This window comes from Mytilus edulis, chromosome 3 (assembly GCF_963676685.1).
Source record: "Mytilus edulis chromosome 3, xbMytEdul2.2, whole genome shotgun sequence".
NCBI lineage: Eukaryota > Metazoa > Mollusca > Bivalvia > Mytilida > Mytilidae > Mytilus > Mytilus edulis.
The window spans coordinates 60,655,182-60,676,689 of record NC_092346.1 but is presented as its reverse complement, the minus strand read 5'-3'; the positions used below and the strand labels follow the sequence as shown (position 1 = coordinate 60,676,689).

General features: G+C 30.8%; 1 protein-coding gene across 1 annotated transcript in view; it reads left to right on the top strand.

Moving 5' to 3' along the window:
- The window catches only part of LOC139516997 (nuclear pore complex protein Nup133-like), a 75,775-nt gene extending 54,267 nt beyond the window's left edge, over positions 1 to 21,508 (top strand). Inside the window, exons 24-34 of the mRNA XM_071307527.1 lie at positions 288 to 421; positions 914 to 953; positions 6,940 to 7,064; positions 7,738 to 7,797; positions 9,430 to 9,511; positions 10,085 to 10,146; positions 10,636 to 10,692; positions 11,484 to 11,564; positions 13,333 to 13,400; positions 20,222 to 20,307; positions 21,165 to 21,508. Of these exons, the coding sequence (XP_071163628.1) occupies positions 288 to 421; positions 914 to 953; positions 6,940 to 7,064; positions 7,738 to 7,797; positions 9,430 to 9,511; positions 10,085 to 10,146; positions 10,636 to 10,692; positions 11,484 to 11,564; positions 13,333 to 13,400; positions 20,222 to 20,307; positions 21,165 to 21,298 (929 nt within the window). The 3' untranslated portion in view covers positions 21,299 to 21,508. The remainder of the gene's footprint in view (positions 1 to 287; positions 422 to 913; positions 954 to 6,939; positions 7,065 to 7,737; positions 7,798 to 9,429; positions 9,512 to 10,084; positions 10,147 to 10,635; positions 10,693 to 11,483; positions 11,565 to 13,332; positions 13,401 to 20,221; positions 20,308 to 21,164) is intronic.

The following is a 21,508-nucleotide window of genomic DNA, read 5'->3' as shown; positions in this document are numbered from 1 at the left end:
CGAGTGGGGCATCCGTGTACTATGGACACATTCTTGTTTAACAATCATTGTACATGTTAAAGGAAATTTTTTGTCAAAAGTTATCTAGGCTTTTATGAGAAGGAATTGTACTTTGTTTACAGCTTGATTATGTTTACTCATTTATATGAACTATGGAGACCACATTTTGATCAAATAGACATACAGTGGTACCCTTTATAATTCTGTTCAATGAAAAATGCTTAAATTTTAGAAGGACTTTCTACTATTTTTCACAATTTACCTCCTACATTGGCTTTATTTTACAGTAGAATATGGAAAACATGAAATGGCAGCATCATTAGCAGAGAAATACTGTGATTTTGAAATTCTCATACAACTTTGTGATGATACAAATAATTCAGATAGAATTGAACGATACCTAGTACAGTTTGCTGACAAGGTAATTTTATTGGTTAACATCAAACCTGTTTACTTGTATGAATTGTTCAGAAATTATTAGAAATACCCTTCTACGGTTGAAGAATAAAAACAGGGTTGTTTGTGAATAGCCATGGCTGGTGGTTAATTTAATTTACCAATCTTTCAAACATTTGTAAGATACATTTCTGAGGATTTAATCAAAATGTCTAAATCAAAACACAATGTTGAAGACAACCCAAAATTAAAGCAGAATTACTTATAAAAAAACAAGACTAAAGACAGGCCTTACCAAAAGAGGAAATACATTAATAAAATACAAAGAACTCATTTAACACAGTATGGACATCTCTGATTAGCAGAAATAATCTTAACTAAAAAACTTCAAATGTAAAACAATGTTCAATGTAAAAACTATTGTTGCAACATAATATACAACATTTGAACTACTGTGCAGATTCAAATTGATATGATGTGTATTTTACAAGTGTGACGACTATTAATTTGTTTGTAGGGCTTTGCTGATTTCCTGTATGCTTGGTATTTAAAGAAAGGTAATATAACTAATAACTTGTGGTGGGTGTCTTTATGTTTTATAAAGAAAGGTAATATAACTAATAACCTGTGGTGGGTGTCTTTATGTTTTATTTTCATAATAACTTTAGCACAGTGGACATTTTAATTGCTAACCAATGTGTGTCCTTTTGTCTATCCATCCAATCATTTAAATTTTAACATATGTAATGATAAATCTCTTAAACAAAGGATTGATAACAGTAGGCATGATTTTGTTGATTTGAATGCAGAACTGTGTCCATGAAAATTGACATTTTTATGCCCCTGCCACTTTATTAAGTGTTTCCCTTTAAACTTATAGTTTTAGCAATTCTTATTATACAAAAAAAAATCAATTTCAAAATTGGGGGGTGTGCTTATTACCACAAAACACAGATCAAGTTTGAAAATTGGTGGAGTCACTCATTCTGTTTGAGAGTTATGGCCAATTATATAGCATATTAATCTATTGTAATAAAAATTCATGATATCTAATAAAATTTGTAGATTTAGCTAACAAAGTCCTTATATTTGTATAAAGTAACATTCGTTTATATTGGAAAATTGTATTGACGTTAAATAAGCTACAATTAAAAATTGCTTGCTAGTCCCTCTCTGTGATTAATATTAGATAACTCTGGTTTATTTCCCAACTAATCTATCATGAAGGGGAGATAAATAATTTGACTTTCATTTATAGTCTTTTTCAAAAATAAAAATCATCAATGTTTTTGATACACCAATAACAAAAACTGAAATATATTGAATGGATACATTTTGTTATTATTCAAAATTATATCAGAAACCTATACTTAACTTTAAAATAATGAACCTGTTAAAGGGAGACAATACTCGCATAACTTTTTTCGAATCGGCACATTATAAGTTATATGGTTCGCTACTGACCCCATACGGATCCATAGAGGGTTAGTAAAATCCATAGGGGGTGAGGCCGGAGGCCGAGTCCCCTATGAATTTTATTCACCCTCTATGGATCCGTAGGGGTTCAGTAGTTAACGGTATAACGAATTTATCGGACGCTGGACTTTTTCTGCGGCGTTTTGTTGAAAAATAAACAATGAAACACAACAACATTAATAGATGATGTCGCCATTAACGCGTCATGAACCCCATATGAAACTTACTAACCCCATACGGTCTCATAGGGGGTCACCACGTGACGGCATTTAACCAATCACAACGTGATAATTCATCTGTGGTCCGATAAAGTACAAAGGATTGTCACTCTTGCATACAAATGGCACATAAATATAATTAATTAACTGTGCATTCGTGCTCCACCTTCAATGAAGATTCTAAATTATAAATATAACCAAAAGTTGTTAATTTATAGGATAGTGAAGACCAGGGCTTCCAAAACGGTCATATATTCCGGGACATTTGTTTTATGTCCGGTAAAAGTCCGGCTGGGCAAAGCATGAAACGGTCATATACTTTTTAGTTTTTAAGGCTTTTTCGGTCATTTTAATATAATTCTCGATCTTTTTAACCTAAACTTTTGCCATCCACACATTTCAGGTCATAAAAGTGACATGATAATTAATTACTATCAAAGCAATCCCTACTTCAATACTTCCTAATTTTAATCAAGGCTAATTAGTTGCTGGACAGCTGAAATCTACCTGTTCAGGTAACAGGTGAACAATTTTGAGTACCGGACATTGTATAAATTGATCGGTCTATTCACAATTATTTTCTTTCATTTCAGCGGTTTGTATCAAATTGATTTAGTCCAAAAGATTAAAATTATAAGAAAGTAGTTTATCCCATGATTTGATGAAAAATTTTAAAATGTTTTAAATGAAAAATCGTCAGAACTACGTTGTCTGAACAAGAACATGTGTGTGCATGTGCACAATTGGGAAATTTAAGTATGCATTCTACATTTCTTCAAAAATGCTAAAATTATCATTGATACCTGTATCTTACGTTCATTTTAAGTATTTTGTTGAAGAAATAACGTGGAAAGAGCTTCTTCGCTCAGTCAAGGATTTGTAAACGTGCACTGATTTTACGTATCCATTTATGGTCCATGTTTTACCATTGTGAAGTAAACATCTGGTTTGAGAAAAATGTGATTTTAAAAACGAAAGTAAAGTTTTTGACAATGTCATTTTGAACAAATAAAGAGTCTTGGGCAGATATATGAGCACGCTGATATGCACACTTTGAAAGATGCACTGCCAATTTAACAGTTTACATCCAAACATCAAATTCATATCAAAGTAAAGTTTAATATCGGTTTTTTTTTTTATTCTGATGTCAATCATTGGAATGGCCATCTGATTACCATAATTGCCTTTTGTGACTAAGTCTTAAGGAATTAAAATCGGGATCAGATTTAAAATGTCCGGCTGGCTCAAATATTTTTAGGAAGCCCTGGTGAAGACTAATGAAAGCTAACCACCCACTGTTAAAATATTTCTTTGAAATTTTTTAAAACTTCCTCAGAAAAATGCTCGAGCCACTTGACTTTTATAGCTCATAATTAACGTTTTTACACAATATTTTGATTTTAAAAACGAAAGTAAAGTTTTTGACAATGTCATTTTGAACAAATAAAGAGTCTTGGGCAGATATATGAGCACGCTGATATGCACACTTTGAAAGATGCACTGCCAATTTAACAGTTTACATCCAAACATCAAATTCATATCAAAGTAAAGTTTAATATCGGTTTTTTTTTTTATTCTGATGTCAATCATTGGAATGGCCATCTGATTACCATAATTGCCTTTTGTGACTAAGTCTTAAGGAATTAAAATCGGGATCAGATTTAAAATGTCCGGCTGGCTCAAATATTTTTAGGAAGCCCTGGTGAAGACTAATGAAAGCTAACCACCCACTGTTAAAATATTTCTTTGAAATTTTTTAAAACTTCCTCAGAAAAATGCTCGAGCCACTTGACTTTTATAGCTCATAATTAACGTTTTTACACAATATTTTAATAAAGTAGTAAAAGATTATTTGCTTCTCAAAGTGTAAGACGCAATAAAAATCGTATGCTTGCATCATCTTACTTAAATACAGATTTAATTAAGTCCTGAACATTTCGTTAGTTTATTTTTAAAAATATCAGTTTGTAACAAATCACAAGTACATGTTAAGATCCGACTAAATAGCAATATCCCGATATCGTCAGGTAAATATGCTACATTATAAGGCCACACCAATTTAATTCCTTGTTCGACGGACCCGCCCGCACCTTTTTTTTTCAAAGCAGAATTTTTTATTTTTTTTATATTCCCGCTTCCCGCATCCGGAAATGTAAATGTGTCCATTTCCCGCACCTTTTTTTTTGTGTAAATATTATAAACAGATATTTGCACTTGTCTTTATAATCACAATCTAACATGTAGAATGAAATTCGTAACAGTGTGGCTGTGGCCATTGATTGACACATTAAATTCATCCATTGACTGGGACAATTTAGGTGAACGTTTGTATGTAACGACCACTGCTCACTATGTACTTTTTAAAGACACTTAAACTATGGGGTCACCAAAGGTTCTCAACACCTTAATAAAGTAATTCGAAAAATTAATCAGAAATAACACGAGGTTTTGATTTATATCAATTATATAAATCAAAACATAAAGGTTATTCCTGATTAATTTTTCGAATTATTTTATAATTAAAGGCGTTAAGAAACCTTTGGTGACCCCACAGTTTAAATGTCTATCGTACGTACGTCGTGAACAGTGATCGTTACAGACAAACGTTCACGTAAATTGTCCCAGTCAATGGATGAATTTAATATGTCAATCAATGGCCACAGCCACACTGTTTTGAATTTCATTCTATTTGTAACGATTTAAACATATAAGCACCCAAGTAGAGTGGGGTGCTCATTTTCGCCACATCTTTCCATGTTTTCTAGAGTTTATGTTCAGGTCTAAATGTTTTTGAAGTATAATGATATTTCTATATGAAGATAACTTCAAATGCAAAATATACTTAAGCTTGAAAACCGGTTTGTTTTAAGAAAATCATCTGAAAAGTTAGATTAAAGGGTGTTTGAAATTTCCGGATGTTTTGTCAATGGGGGACACATATTCGCTGTTTTTACACATCTATTTAAAACCAAATAATCGCAGCTTTTATCAATTTTTTATCAAATCAATTGCATTATAGATGAATAGCAGACATTTCAAAGGTATAAAGAATTCAAAATTAGGGCATTCAGTCAAATATTTACTTAGAAATACTTTTTTATTCAGGAAATTGTCCGAAAATCATTGTCCTTTTTTCAGTCATTTTCGGTAGGAGCCGCAATTTTGTCTCAGTTTAGAAAAATATTATATTAGTTATAAAATTATAATTTACGGGTACATTTCTTTCATTTCAGCCATCCTTTGAAGTTTTTACACCTCAAAATCCTTAAACGGCGAAATTGTGTCCCTGCCAAAAATGAGCATCCCACTCTACACTGTGTCAATGTCTGTGATAATATTTGATTGAGCATGAAACCCATTTATCCCAAATGGGAGTGCTCCGATATAAATAGAAAACAGAACAAAATACCTGTACAGAACAAAACATTGGTTTCCTTCCCCCTTACTTAGATTCCCTATCAAAATATGTTCGTTGTTAGAAATAAACTTCAAAGAACTTCGGAAAGAAATGCCTTCAACTGCAATATGCTGGCGATACAAAACTATCCATACCCCCTGCATGTTTATGCACCTGTCCTGGTTGATTCAGGGGCCTGTCGTTCAGCAGTTAGATATCGTTCGTTGATGTTCATAAATATTATTTGGTATTTTCCCGTTTGTATATATATAAATTAGATCGTTGGTTTTCCTGTTCGAATTGTGTACACTTATAATTTTGGGGTCCCTTATAGCTTGCTGTTTGGTCTGGGTCAAAGCTCTGCCGTACGTACTATGACCTGTATTTGCTATTATCCCTCAGAAGGGCACATATGGGGTCATTTTACTGTTGTAAAAAAAAACTTGAAGAAATACCAAGGATTTGCATAGTGTTACTATACAAATCCTTTGAAGAACTTAAAAAAATTAACTAAAAGAGAGGAGAAATACATCATATTTAAATAATTTTAAACAACATTACTATATTCTTAAAGAGAATTATTTATGATATTATTTATTTTGAATAATATTAAAGTAAATGTGTTAACATTGCGCTAAGTCCAGAAATATTACAAAATTCTTGGGCATGTTTTGACCATTTAATACCAGATAGATATACAGTTCTTTGGGAAAATATGAGCTCTTTTGTACTAAAAAGTTTTATTTACAAAAAAATATATTGTAACTTATATTGACCCCTCATAAAAAGGATATTTATAAAATTGAGGGGTTGTTCCCAACATGATTATGACTTGGATAGATAATTGTCTCATTAATTGGCACACATACATATACCAAATCTAATTATTCAATTATTTATTGGTGAACAGGGAAAAATACTTCATAAATTAAAGAAATGTCAAAGTACAAGTGATAAATCAAGTTTTAATATTGTCAAAACCTACTATTTTATGTTTACAAAAAAAAAAATATAATCGCTCGCCTTTACTTTTCAAGCTTCGCCTCAAAAATTTGCAAAATAAATATTTTTTTATTAAAATTTTCAAATCACTCGCTCGCCTCAATTTTTGGAGTCCAAAAATTCGTAGAACAAGAAATTAAATTGGTGTGGCCTAAATGGAAAAATTGCTAAATCTGTCATTTCTGTTCTCTAACTTTAGTTTGCCTCAACCAGATTTTATGAAACTTATAAACAATGTTTATTATCACAAAGCATTATTAACTATGTATATCCTGCATCTGTATGTGGAAGTTTACTATAACACTTCTTGAAGAAAATAGCCAACTAGACAAAACATGGTATAATCTGTAGTCAGACTTAAGTTATAGTGTGGTAGGACTTAGGAACTTACTCTAAAACATATGCTTCTTACAGAAATTTTATTTTAAATATTCTGATATGTATTTTTAGGTAAAAGAGGGAAATTGATGTCATTACCTGTTTCTCAGCATGCAGAATTAAGATCATTCCTACAAACAGATGATAACAAATACCTCAGCTGGTTACATGATATTCATACAAATAACTATATTGAGGTCAGTTTGTTTAAGGTAGATGGACAAAAATGATTTAAGCTTACTGTCTTTATGTAATTGAATAATTTAAACCTGTAGCTAGTCCTCAGTATTGAAGATGTGATTTAAACCTGTAATTATTATTGGTTGCATACAAGTGATTTTAACCTTTTAGTCATCCCATTTCAAAGATGTGAGTAAACCTGAAGTTATTTCTTTGCTTTGAAAGAAGTGTATTAGATAAGATGCATATAATCTGACAATGATGTTAAGACATCTCATTGTATGTGAGTTGACCGGTATACATGTGTTGATTTGGATGAGGTTTGGAAGATAACCAACTTTTTATGAAAATGCTATTAAGTCATATTTATTGTTCATTTTCATTGCTCAATTTATTTTCATCCTTATGAACATGTTTCTTTAATTATTACCTTACTTGTCCTTTTCCAGACCTGTTGTGTGTGTTCATTTGATCTCAGTTCTTAATTATTCAAAATTCAATTATGACATCAGGTTTTCCTATTGTGATTTAAAAATAGAACCATGTCTAAAGATGTGACATAGACAGAACACACATTTTTTGCAGATCACTGAATAAATTTGAAAATTTAAATGTCTCTGAGTGGTAAAATCCATATTTACTGCAATAACAAAGATAAATATTACATTTATATGGTTTTCATTTTATTAGGCTCACAGCACATTACTTGACCTTGCCAGGTTAGAAGTTGGCTGCTTAGCAAAGAAAAAGGTAAAGTACAGCTATGATAAAGATCAGTTTGCAAATTGACACAATTCTCTTAAGGATGCTGATAATTCTGTACTTTGCTTGTATTTATAACCCATCTTACTGAAGCAGTAGTACATAGTGATCATTGTGTCCTTTCAGTTGAAACTTTTTCTCTTAACTCCCCCTTAAACAAATACTGGATTTCAATGAAACTTTCACAGTTTTTGTCGAGCCTGCAACTTTTGTTGCAGAAAGCTCGACATAGGGATAGTGATCCGGCGGCGGCGGCGGCGGTGTTAGCTCACTTCTTAAAAGCTTTATATTTTAGAAGGTGGAAGACCTGGATGCTTCATACTTCGTATATAGATGCTTCATGTTACGAAGTTTCCGTCAGTCACATGTCCAATAACCTTGACCTCATTTTCATGGTTCAGTGACTACTTGAAAAAAAAGTTCAAATTTTTTGTAATGTTGAATTCTCTCTTATTATAAGTAATAGGATAACTATATTTGATATGTTCGTACCTTGCAAGGTCCTCATGTCTGTCAGACAGTTTTCACTTGACCTCGACCTTATTTCATGGATCAGTGAACAAGGTTAAGTTTTGGTGGTCAAGTCCATATCTCAGATACTATAAGCAATAGGGCTAGCATATTCAGTCTATGGAAGGACTGTAAGGTGTACATGTCCAACTGGCAGGTGTCATCTGACCTTGACCTCATTTTCATGGTTCAGTGGTTATAGTTAAATTTTTGTGTTTTGGTCTGTTTTTCTCATACTATATGCAATAGGTCTACTATATTTGTTGTATGGAATGATTGTAAGCTATACATGTCTAGCGGGCAGATGTCATGTGACCTTGACCTCATTTTCATGGTTCAGTGGTCAAAGTTAAGTTTTTGAGTTTTGGTCTTTTTATCTAATACTATATACCATAGGTCAACTATATTTGGTGTATGGAAATATTTTATGATCTTTATGTCAGTTGCGCAGGTTTTATTTGACCGTGACCTCATTTTCACGGTTCATTGCACAGTGTTAAGTTTTTGTGTTTTGGTCTATTTTTCTTAAACTATCAGTAATGGGTCAACTATATATGTTGTATAGAAGCATTGTTAGCTGTACTTGTCTGCCTGGCATGGTTCATCTGACCTTGACCTCATTTTCAAGGTTCATTGGTCTTTGTTTAGTTATCTTGGTTAATGTTAAGTTTATGTGACAGTTGTAATAAAGCTTAGCTTTATACTTAGGACTATCAACATAATATCAATGATTAGTATAGAAGGCGAGACATTTCAGCGTGTGCACTCTTGTTTATGTATCTAATGGACTTGTTTACTCTCTTAACGTCTTGTAGTAGACAATTACCATATATAAGTGAAATTTTCATGAAATCTTACTTACATAATTAATGCCATTGTGAAGCCATGCTAATTTTTCATTTGAATACGATTGCTTTTTGGTGGTTTCATGAATGTTTTATGGTAAATGACATAATTATACAAATGGAAGACCTTTTAGACTTTTATTTAGTATTTGGGTTAATCAATCAAGTTAAACACTAATAGCCTCTTGAAAAAAAAATGGTTTAATTCTACATGTATAATAAAAGCATAACGAAAACAGTCATATTCTTAATTTCTATTTTCCAGACTTTGTTAAGTCTTAGTAAACTGGCAGGTCTAGCTGCTGATGATCCAAGAGAGGAAGTTATTACAGAAGACCATATTGAAGGTAAGTAATCTCAGTGATACTACAAGGAAAGCTCATAAGAAGAAATTATCCGTGCATATATAAGAAACCTTTTAATGGGGATTCATTTATTTTCTTGTGTACTAATATTCATGGATTGAGGAAAACTTGCATTTTGATGGTAATTTGATTTCCTGGTTGTGCAAAAGTCCTTATACAAGCCTCTATAAAATTTTTGATTTATTGAACATTTGAATTTGTGGTTACCTGCACCCACGAAACCAACGAAAATTGGTATCCCACTAATAATAATGAATAGACAGTACTGCACAAGTTTTACTTAATGCATATGAGTTATCTCCCATTATGATTAACATTAAACTATTTGATGTTGTTCTGTAATGTGCAGATTGTGTTAGACAACCGTGTAACAGTTCAGAAAATGTAGAGAATTAAATAAAACTAATGTGGTGACGTACAAAGTTTAACTACACCAAAAAACAAATGTAAAAATATAGAAATCAAATTGATTTTTTGTTTGTTTGATATGAATCAACCGACAACTGTATTATGATTCAGATGTTATTTTCATATATGATACTTTTTATATTGCAGATATTAATAGAGAACAAGATTTAATAACCCATCAGGAACAACTACCACCTAGGGTCATACAGGTAATGTATTTTCATGAATGGTAATTTTATAGGGTACTTAATAAAGTTCTTCTGTCATTATTAGAATTTTGACTTTTACTGTATAGTGGGTTGTTTTCATGAATTTCATTGAATAAAGTAATAATACGAAATATTTTAGCGGTTATTATTTTGTCGGATTCAAAACTTTTATCAATATCTTGCATGTGCACTTTTGAATTGGCGGAATTTTTTTGGTGATTTTGTTCTATTTGCGAAAATAAGCCAAAATTTACACCCTGCAGAAATAACACGCTATAGGGTATTATGCACCATGAATATGGTATTTGATTATTTTTTATCAGAAGTATCTGTGAATCTTTCTGACATTATAAAAAAAAATTCTTTATTCAATGAATGTATAAATAGTTTTATGAATACACAAAAAAGCAACTATTATCTGTGGTTGATAAATTGTAGTTTTTCTAGAACAATATTTGGGTAATGTAAGATGATTTTGTATATTTGCAGCATTTAGGAATGGAAGAAGATAATATGAGAGTATTATCACCAGTAGAAATAATTCAAGTAAGATATTTGTTATATTAGTAAATGCATGCATAATTTTTTTGATCTGTGAATTTTCTTTAATATTGTCAGAGGAGATAACTGCTAAAGCAATTATGAATGTGCAAAATTACTCATCCCATGAGTTACAAAGAAGTTTTTTGTTGTTTTCAAAAGAAACAGAAGACAAAACATTTGAGATGTGAATAGTTGCACTGCATTTTTAATTTGGGAAGATTCATAAAAAATTACTTCTCTGAATGCTGAAAGTGAATTTCCCAAAAAATATGAAGCTAATATTAGAGAAACACATTTTCAAGAGGTTTTTCTTAGAACACTTTTTCTTTTAGATGCAAAATGAGAGGCACATATATGAATTTGCTTGAAAAAATTTGCAATACAGCAAACATGTAAAAGTCCTCATTAAACGTTGGTAAATAATTATTTTGGGCATTTAGAAATTATCATTCAATCAAGGTTTGACCTTAAACAACCTTGCTGAGACGTTATTTCATTTTTCCTAAAATGTGCATTCATCAGAGCTTTAAAATATAAGGAATTTTCTATCCATCAATACAAGTTTTAGAATATCTTAACAAATTAATCAAATTGGAGACTATATTTTATCTAAAACAAGCCAGGTTATCTATGTTTAATTTGTTCTTTCCAGGATCTCATTTCTCACTTCAACATATCTCAAATTGAAATAAATTTACTACAGTAGTAGTATCAAAACCACTTTAATATTGTTCTTTGCCTGAATTAATGCTATCTACACAATTTATAAATTATCATTTTATCCTTTCTTACAGCAATATATCAGTGACTTCAATATTGATGCCAATGAGTTTGATTTCAAGAAAGCATTAGATTTACTACAGTATATAGACAAGGTAATTATTAAATTGTTAAAAAGAGTTAAAAGTATCTGTACCAAAATTGACTTTATGGTAATCTTAACATGCTCAATGTTCTGTACATAACAAACTTCATCATCAGTTCATGACCAGGAAATTGTGGAAAACAAGAAAACTCTATTCATTGGGAAAATCAATTGATAATCTAAACAACTTTAACTTTTCTCTTCTAAGGAATATATACATTTGTTCAAATTAAATGGTGTGATTTGTTATTTTTGCAATATGAATCATCAGTAACTATTTTATAACAGAGTTATTTCCCATTCAACATATGGTATTTATTATATCAGGAGTACAGAAAAACTACTGGTCATATGAAAAATATGTTCATAACACATTGAATTCTTTTTTATCTATGAGAATATTTTTTGGAAAACTGTGCCACAGGTTCTTACATTTAACATTCAAACGATTCCAATGAATTGATAATTCAAACAATGTGTCCTGTAACTTGGCAAACAAACAATTCGTCGCTGGGCTTCCAAAATGTTGTAAATGACAAATTTTTCAAGAAAAAAATATCTCACAAACAGGCTTATAAAATTTTGACAAAATGCATGCTTTCAAAATGTTGTATGTGAACTTGAACATTTTTGCAAATAGCAGTGAAATAAAAACTTTGACATTTCTGGATTATCCGAGAACTTAAATTATTTTCACAGAAATAAAGAAATGTACAATTAATTATTTTATTCCCAAAGCCATTATACAACGATTTTCAAGTTTTTATACAACATTTAGGAAGCAAACTTTACAAACAACTGACATTGACAATTTTGTAATATGTCTTATTTCAAATGTTTTGATTGGTCTAACTGTATGCTATTTTGTAATACCAAAGATTTCCTCCCGCCCAGACCATTGGTGTTAAAAAGTATTTTTAGCCAAAAAAGTCATATAGGACATTTTGGAAGCCCAGCAACGAATTGTTGTTGATAATTTGTAAATTTTTAATTTGAACATGATAAAGTACCGGTACTTATTATTATTGTGAAAAATTGAGTAATTGGAACATTACTATATTTAAAACCGCCCTGTTAGGAGACTAGTCTTCAGTCTTTTGTTTGCAAAAATACTCCAATCCATATTTGGAAAGTTGACATCTTTGTTGTCATATTGATTAAATTTAGTGATGGGTTAATTTCACTATCATTGCTTAGAATTTGTACATTTATATGTAATTGTATAGTGGGGCAAAAAAAATGAATGATTGATATCAAAAGGGACCAGTGACCAGTAAACCATTTTCAAAGTAATAAGAAACTGAATGAATGCCAGTTCAAATTCAGAATAAGATTTTTTAAATTATTTAATATATTTGTATTTAAGAGGTTGATGAAAGAGAAACATATGTTGTGAAAAATGGAAGGTGTGCTGACTAGCAAAACATCTAATTTGAGTCATGCAATTAGATTGAATGGCCTTCTTCTACTTGAGGGGTCCAAACTATAGAGCTATATCTTACTATCCTTAACCCTACAACTTCATCATAATGCTTACATAAGACAGCCCATAACCTAACCCAAATCATACATGAACCATAAACATAAAGTATAGGAATCCCTGAAGTAAAAGAAGGCTAATTGAATAGCAAGTTATAAAAATGTATTCATCTGTCCAAGTCAACCAGTCTTGTTTCCATTGAAAAGTACCTGCAATTGATATCAATCAATCCTTAAAAAATGTTAAGAAATGTGGTGCCATGACGTTATATAAACCTGTTTTATTACTTTATTTACAGGATGATGAAAATATTGACTTTGAAGCTTTGAGATTGTATATCTGGACTAGAGCAGTTTTAAGAAATAGGTAAGTTATTGTTTGACATAAATCACAACCGTACTCATTTTTCCATATTTTACTTTATAGATGGATCTGTATCACATTAAATGGTTACCACTTTCCTTGGTCCAAATTTCACTGAATGAATACCTTAAAATGAAGTTTTTGGAATACATTTCATTGCATCAGTGTTTATGATCATGCATTTTGTTATAATTTAGCATGATCCAAGCATAGGTGCATCATAACTTTGATTGAAGTTTTTAGGTCATAACTGTTTCCAAAACATAAACTTTACTGTATGTTACATTAGGTTGTATACTATTCCCATGACCCAGTTGTCAGTTTTTATTTACTTATTATTCTACTATCCATATGTTTGAATAGAAAGCACATGTACTGGTCATAAGTGATCATGCAGAACATTACCAGATATGATTTTCAATAATAACAAAAAAAATAATATTTTGTTTCTTTTGTCCCAGTTATGACTGTTGGGGGAGGGGAATAAAAAAATGTCCAATTGGAAGATGTCGATTTCAAATCCCAAAGCATTGAACATAATTATCAAGAAATAATTATCATATATGCATCATGAGATAATAAATCTCATCATTTCATCACACCTCATGTCAGTTATTGCTGATGTGATTGATTTAAAACTCATTTCTATCAATATATTCATATTTACATTGTATTTTTTCAAATTGATAAATTTTCTACCCTTTTGAACAGATAATTATATGCAGGAATTACCCTAACAATGTAATAAAATTAGTATAAATGTATTAGGTGGGTAGAGCTAATAAGGCTATAACCTTGGGTAACTTTTATGGTTTGTTTTCATGCAAAATGTAAACAGGTGATCAAATCGTATAATTTTCTTTCAGTCAATAAAAAAATCAGTAATTGTATGAATTGAACATTTGCTGCAAATTTAATTATCTGAACTTTCTTAAATATCTGTAAAATTAGAATTTAAGCAAGAGCTTGCCACATCTATTCTTGTTTTATGTTAACAGAAGGGAGAGGGAGGACAATCCAATATTTTTCATTCCATGTTAAGTAGGGTTGTGTTCAGGATGTTTTACAGTCAATCAAAAAGTATTGTTTATGTATCAATGTTATGTACTACATTTGAAGTTTGATAATCATTAAAACATAAACAAACTGTGCAGAACCTGGTTATGTGAGGTTATGATATTGACTGAACTGTATTGAAAATTTGTTATGTAAGTCATGTCAAAATTTTGGCATTTATCTAATACAAATCACTACTTTTGACATGATTTGTGCTTGATATGTAAAATCATTTACCCAATCAAAGTATTAAGTCACAATTGTTAGATTTTTTTCCCTAAACACTGGTTATCATCCCCTGCCATGTGAGATATGGGAATATAATGCTTCAGACAGTCGGTCCTTCTTACACATTTAGTGAACTCGAATAAATTTGACAGAAAACTTTCATAATTTAGAAGAATTGTAAGACATTGTTCGACATCATGTGTTTTTTACTATTTTTAACATGCAATTTATATTCAATCATTTTTTGGGACAAAGTTAACAGCTAAAGGTCATTGTTTGGCCTTCAACAAAGGCAAGGAGCATACTGCATAGTCAGCTATAAAAGGCCTTAAAAAATCACAAATGTAAAACAATTTAAAAGAGACTCCTTATATAGCTCTTGAATCAAATTTTTAACCTTTTAGTGTCCTTTTGCAGAAGGCATATTATATTGAGAAAGACTGTGTATAGCAAAAAGACCTGCAAAAAACTCATCTAAGATACCAGGCGTATACTTTGTTATGTTGGAGACACTTTTGTCTACATTAGACTCGTCAGTGGTGCCTGAATCAATCAACATGCCTCCTGAAATTGTCCGTCAACACCTTATAGGAGTTATTGCCCTTGAAGTATAATAATAACTCTTTAATTTTTAGCTTAGGGCCAGGTGAGCTTTTCTCCTCACTTGGCGTCTGTCATCCGTCGTCGTCAACTTTTACAAAAATCTTCTCTAAAACTACTTGGCCAAATTTAACCAAACTTGGCCACAATCATCATTATCTAGTTTTAAAAATGTGTCCGGTGAATTGGCTCACCTTGGCTAAAAATAGAACATAGGGGTAAAATGTAGATTTTGGCTTATATCTCTGAAACCAAAGCATTTAGAGCAAATCTGACAAGGGGTAAAATTGTTAATCAGGTCAAGATCTCTCTGCCCTGAAATTTTCAGATGAATTGGACAACCTTTTGTTAGGTTGATGCCCCTGAATTGGTAATTTTAAGGAAATTTTGCCGTTTTTGGTTATTTTCTTGAATATTATTATAGATAGATATAAACTGTAAACAGCAATAATGTATTATAGATAGAGATAAACTGTAAACAGCAATAATGTTCAGCAAAGTGTATTGCACAAAAGCAAAAAATTGAATATAAATTCAAATTATTTATCCAATTCTAAGTTCTTTGACTACAGTTATTTTGTGTCAAAAACCTATTATGTGTCAAATATTTAATTACAATCCATATTCAGACCTGTATCAAGTGCTAATATTGTGTCCATTTTTGCCCCAACTGTTCAGGGTTGGACCTCTGCGGTCATATCCAGCTGCGCTCAGTGAAGCAATTTATTTTATTGAGTTCAGCCATTCCAATTGATATTTTATAGTGTGTCTTTCTATGTTGTGATGTTACACTATTGTTTCAGATAAGGGAGAAGATTTGGTACCATTAAAATGTTTAATCTCGCTGCAATTGTTTATACCTGTCCTAAGTCGGGAATCTGATGTTCAGTAGTTGTTGTTTGTTGATGTGGTTCATAAGTGATTCTGGTTTCTTGTTTTTGTCTTGCTTGACGGAGTCAAAAAATGAGACATAGGTATGCTGTTTCCAGCAGCGTCAGCAACGGCGGCGTAAACAATGTATTAGTTTGTGATTAGGACTAGTTTATGGTGAACTACTATTGGAAAGGCAAAGATATTTGGTATGCAGTTGTATTATTATTGGTCCATCTCATTACCATGGAGATTACTTGGCCCCGCCCCTCAGTTATGTTCTATTGACTCTAAAAGTTTTGCTTCGTTTTTATGTATTAGTTTGTGATTAGGTCAGTTTATTGGAAACCACTATAGGTAAGTTAATGATATTTGGTTTACAGTTGTATTAGCATTGGCACATCTCATTACCATGGAGATTATTTTACCCAGCCCCCTCAGTTATGGTTTATTGACTTTGAAATTTAGCTTTATAGTTGACATATATTAGTTTATGTTGGTTTAAAGAGAACTACTTATGATGAGTCAATGGTATTTGGTATGGGGTTGTATTAGCATTGGCACATCTCATTCAATGAAGATTGTTCAGCCATGTACCTTCTGTCATGGTTCATTGACTTTGAATATTTGCAAAACTAACATGTAAATGTGTTGCTATTTTAATTTCAACATTTGCATTATCGAAATTACAAAAAAGTGAGACATATCTCTGTGATAATAGTTTTTTTATATAGATTAGACCTTTGTTTTTCCCGTTTGAATGGTTTTACACTTTTAATTTTTGGGGCCTTTTATTTCATGCTGTTCAGTGTGAGCCAAGTCTCTGAGTCGAAGACTATACCTTGACATATAATGGTTTACTTTTATAAATTGTGAGTTGGATTGAGAGTTGTCATATTGGCACTCATACCCCATCTTCCTATATCTATGTAATTTTGTAAGGCATTGAAAAATAACTGTTCAAGCATTTCAATCATTACAGTCAGTATATTTAATGGTCATAAACAACCTTAGCTTTTTGTAGAACAGTGTCAGTGACACCCACCTAAATTTTATTTTTATAATAGCCCTGATAAAACAATGTATATGATGTATGTTACACTGCTACTTTTGAATAGGTACTATTTCTGTACTGAAAGTCTGAAGTACTGGAAATTTACTTTTAATATTTAGTACTATTTCTTTACTCTAAAATTATTGTACTTTTTATGTACCTGTATTTTACAGTACTTGATTTGTACTTAAAATTTTGATACAGAAATAATACCAAAAGCGATCATGATATTCCATGTTTGAAAATCATAACTTTAAGATATTTGAAATAGACATACTTTCAAAATGCTGAAAATGTAATAGTGTAACCAAAAATATGTAGTACTTAAATTTCAAGTACAAATTAAATACTATAAAGTACAGGTACCTAAATTTTACAATAATTTTACAGTAAACAAAATAGTACTGAATATTAAAAGTAGATTTCCAGTACTACAGATTTTTGGTATAGAAATAGTACCTATGAAAAAGTAGCTGTGTATCATATTAAAGGGTTTATGAAAAAGACATTTGGAAAATAACAAAGGATCAAATATTATTAAAAAAAAATCAAGGATGTTAATATATTGACCTTCAGTTGTATTTGTTTTATTGAAATGAAAATGTTCAAATATTTTAATACCACTATGCTTGTTTTGAAGCTACTGACAGTAGTTAATGTAAATAGATGTCAGGTCATTGTCATATAAATTAAATATTTACCTTTGTTGGTCAAATATAATTTACAGTAAATACATTGAATATGACTTTTGTGTCTCCTACCTCATATTGTTACAGGACTCAGTTAATTTTAAAGCGGCTTATTAACATGAATTATAAAGTGTTAAAAATACTTCACAAATAGAACAATAATAGGCTTAGGTTCCAGTTTTCAGTTCTAAATACTCAATTATAGATAAATGTTTTCAAAATGAACAAGTCTTTTTTTATAGTTCAACCTAATTATTATACACTCAACCTGCATTTTTCACACAAAGAATATCATTTTGTGATGTTTGAAAGGTTAACTTCCAGTCAATAGGGTATATGAGTGCTTTTTAACAATCATTCCTTAGAACTGCATGTTTTATGAAAAAAGAATTCATTTTGTGTTTGTAAGGTTAACTACCAGTCAATAGGATATAAGAGTGTTTTTTAACAATCAAACTAGATGGTTCATCTTTTTAAGGATTTGGATGTTGTGTCTAAAATTTTGTAGGTTTATATGATGATATATCTTTTTGAAAATATTTTATGTAATAATGCAATTAATTTACATTAATTTTCATTGATCAAAAGACACATTTTAAATTTTCTATATAAATTTTTTGACTTTGATAGAAAAGATTTTTCTTTTATTCCCAAAAGTTTAATAGTATAATTAATAAGGAAGTAAGTCAGAGATTTTCTTTTTCTGTTGAATTTAATTGTATATTTTTGTCCCCTGCAAGAAGTGTTGCAGGCAACACAGATATACTGTGCTTCCCTCCATCTTGTTAGTGCTCTTAAATGTACAATTCTTGGCAGATTTTTATAAAACTAATATCATAGGTTTATATCAGCAATGTCTCAAATAAGCTTCAAAACCAGTGCCAATCATTTTTTTTAAAGAGTTATGCCACTTGGAAATATTGATTATATGAAAAATTTCATTGTTTGTGCTCTCATGTGTACAAATTTTGCCAGAATTTTATGAACCATATATTGTTTATATCAGCAATGCATCTTACAAGATTGAAAAATGAGTGCCGATTAAATATTTTTTTTATAAGAGTTATGCCCTTTGGAAATTTTAATTATATTAGAAATTGCATTGTATTTGCTCTCAAGCCTGCATTTCTCAATGACATTTGTAAAATGTTTATAAGAACAAACAAAACAAAGTATATTTTTAGTGATTGCCCTTGGATAGATAAAGTATGTGCAATGCAGGGGACATTGGATCTCTATTCTTATATCTTACTGATTTGTCATAGTATCAGAGACAATGGCTTGCTAATCCTGCAGTGGAAGTGAAATAATTTGATAGGACTTAATCCTTAGATTTACTATATATTTGTATAATTTTGCAATTTTTGTGGTGATGAAGGGTGTTCTTTAAAACAGAACCATGTGATGAAGGTCCAGACTTGGTATTGTTCTTGTTACTCTCAGCTTTGCATCATATTAAAAATTAGAATTAAACAATACATGTTGTGTAAGAGGAAGGTCAATAGTTTTAAGTTTGACACCATTATCGGACAAATACTTCACATTTTATTTTAAATTTTTGTGCACAAATACAATTGTTTTAAAAAAAAGTAATGAAAAGAAAAAAATATGATATGTATAAACCATCTTTTTAAATTTTTGAATGAACTTTTTGAATTCATTAACATATTTTCAAGGATTGAAACTATAAATACATCTCATTATGCTGGAAGAATAATCAGATATGACAAAAGAAAAGTCTCTTTTCTCGGTCAGTCTTTTGTTTCAGAGAATTTTTTCTACATGTGTTGTACCTTAAAATTGTTATTTACGGTTGACCTTTTCTTTTCGTTAACTGTAGAAGTTACCTTGTAGTATGTATCAAAACAAACAAAAACAATAGCATTTTAAAATTGATACTTCTTGGCTTATTTACCTATGCTAAGCCATCAAGTGAATTATCTCTATCGCTAGGTACCCAGAATCCTTTAAATACCTTAAACAGTTTTATCCTGACTTAAACTGTCTGGCCAATCAGAATGTATAAATTCTTTTAATAACGAGAAGGCATTAGTTATAAATCTTGAATTGTTGATTCATCTATTTTCATGGATTCAGAAAAACTTGTATTTCATATGTATTTTTGTGGATGTTTTCCAAAGTCTACATATACACCTACAGAAAATGTGTACGGGTTCTTCGTTGACTTTATCTACCAAATCAATGAAAATTAACATTCAACAAATGACAATTCAGCCACAGAATGCGGCCGAAATAACACCAACTGTAAATTTTATTTCAAACAGTTAGTTTTATTTAACCAATATAGCTTTGATTATTTTTTTCAGTTGGGTATATGACCAGGCTATAGATCCACAAGATGTACTTAAGGATACAATTTTCTTCAAAGTAATAGATTTAGCTTACAGAGAGGGTAAGTTCAGCCTATAATGCCTTACAGAATGTGTGCAGTAAGTGCAATGTAAAGTTAAATTAAACCCAACAACATTTTTATGTGCTTGCCTATCTCTGGAATCTCATCTGTGGTTGTCTTTTGTCTTGTTTTAATGTCGATGGAAGGCAAATGATGGAGCATTGCTATGGGGTATGGGTTTTGATGATTGTTGTTGGCGATTGCTGCCAACTTCTGTGCCATTTGGTCTTCAGTCATGAGTGATCATACCGCATCCTATATTTTTGTATTGGAGGCACTTAATTCCAATTTAATTCTTTGGAAATTTACATCATCATATGCTTTTTATACACCTGCTCTGAAAGGAGATATGTAAACTGATTTTATGGTTTGTCTGTCCCAACAAATTTATATCACAATTATCTCTGGAAGTAAAAAATTAGAGCTCAAATTAATCGGTTTCTATTGTATAGTACCTTCATATTTTATCAAGGGGCTCAGGGTATGTAAGCTTGCTAAAGGTCAATACACTTAACATGTTCATGTACCCATCAGTTCAATGACACAACCATGTGGGGACAATGTTTATAATGTAGCATTTATATGAAAATGTCTTGACAGTTGATTAAAACACAATAAAATGCCAAAATCAGCCTATTAAAACATAATAGAATGAAATACTAAGTAAGGTGAAAACTAGTAAACAAAAGTATTGGGTGATTTTAAGCATGCATTGAAATTTATGTTTTCTGTCAGTATAATTATGTTTAAATTATATAGTAAAAATTAACCTATTTATGACAGCCTTTGACATTGATACTGCATGTTTGTGATTGACATGGGAAAACACAGTGTTTATTCACTTTTTACTTTTCCAGGACAAAATTTGCCATCATTTTTACCAGAGCTAGATTCATTGCTACAGTCAGATGACCTAGGATTGCTTAAAGATGATGATACATTTCAGTATCTTATGAGCGCAGGTTATGAACATATTCAACAGATGTTATGATAAAACTTTTATGAAGGTCATTGTGCTTTTGTTTTTGTCTCTATACAAAGTTATATGTTGTTGGAAATGAGAATTGAATGTACAGGAACTTAGAATCAACATGCATTTACATTATGACAAACAATGTACAACTGTCTTGAAAGAAAGATTATTGAAATGAGTATTACAGCAGCAGTCTTCTGTTTCCATGAATAAAAAATGGAAATATAA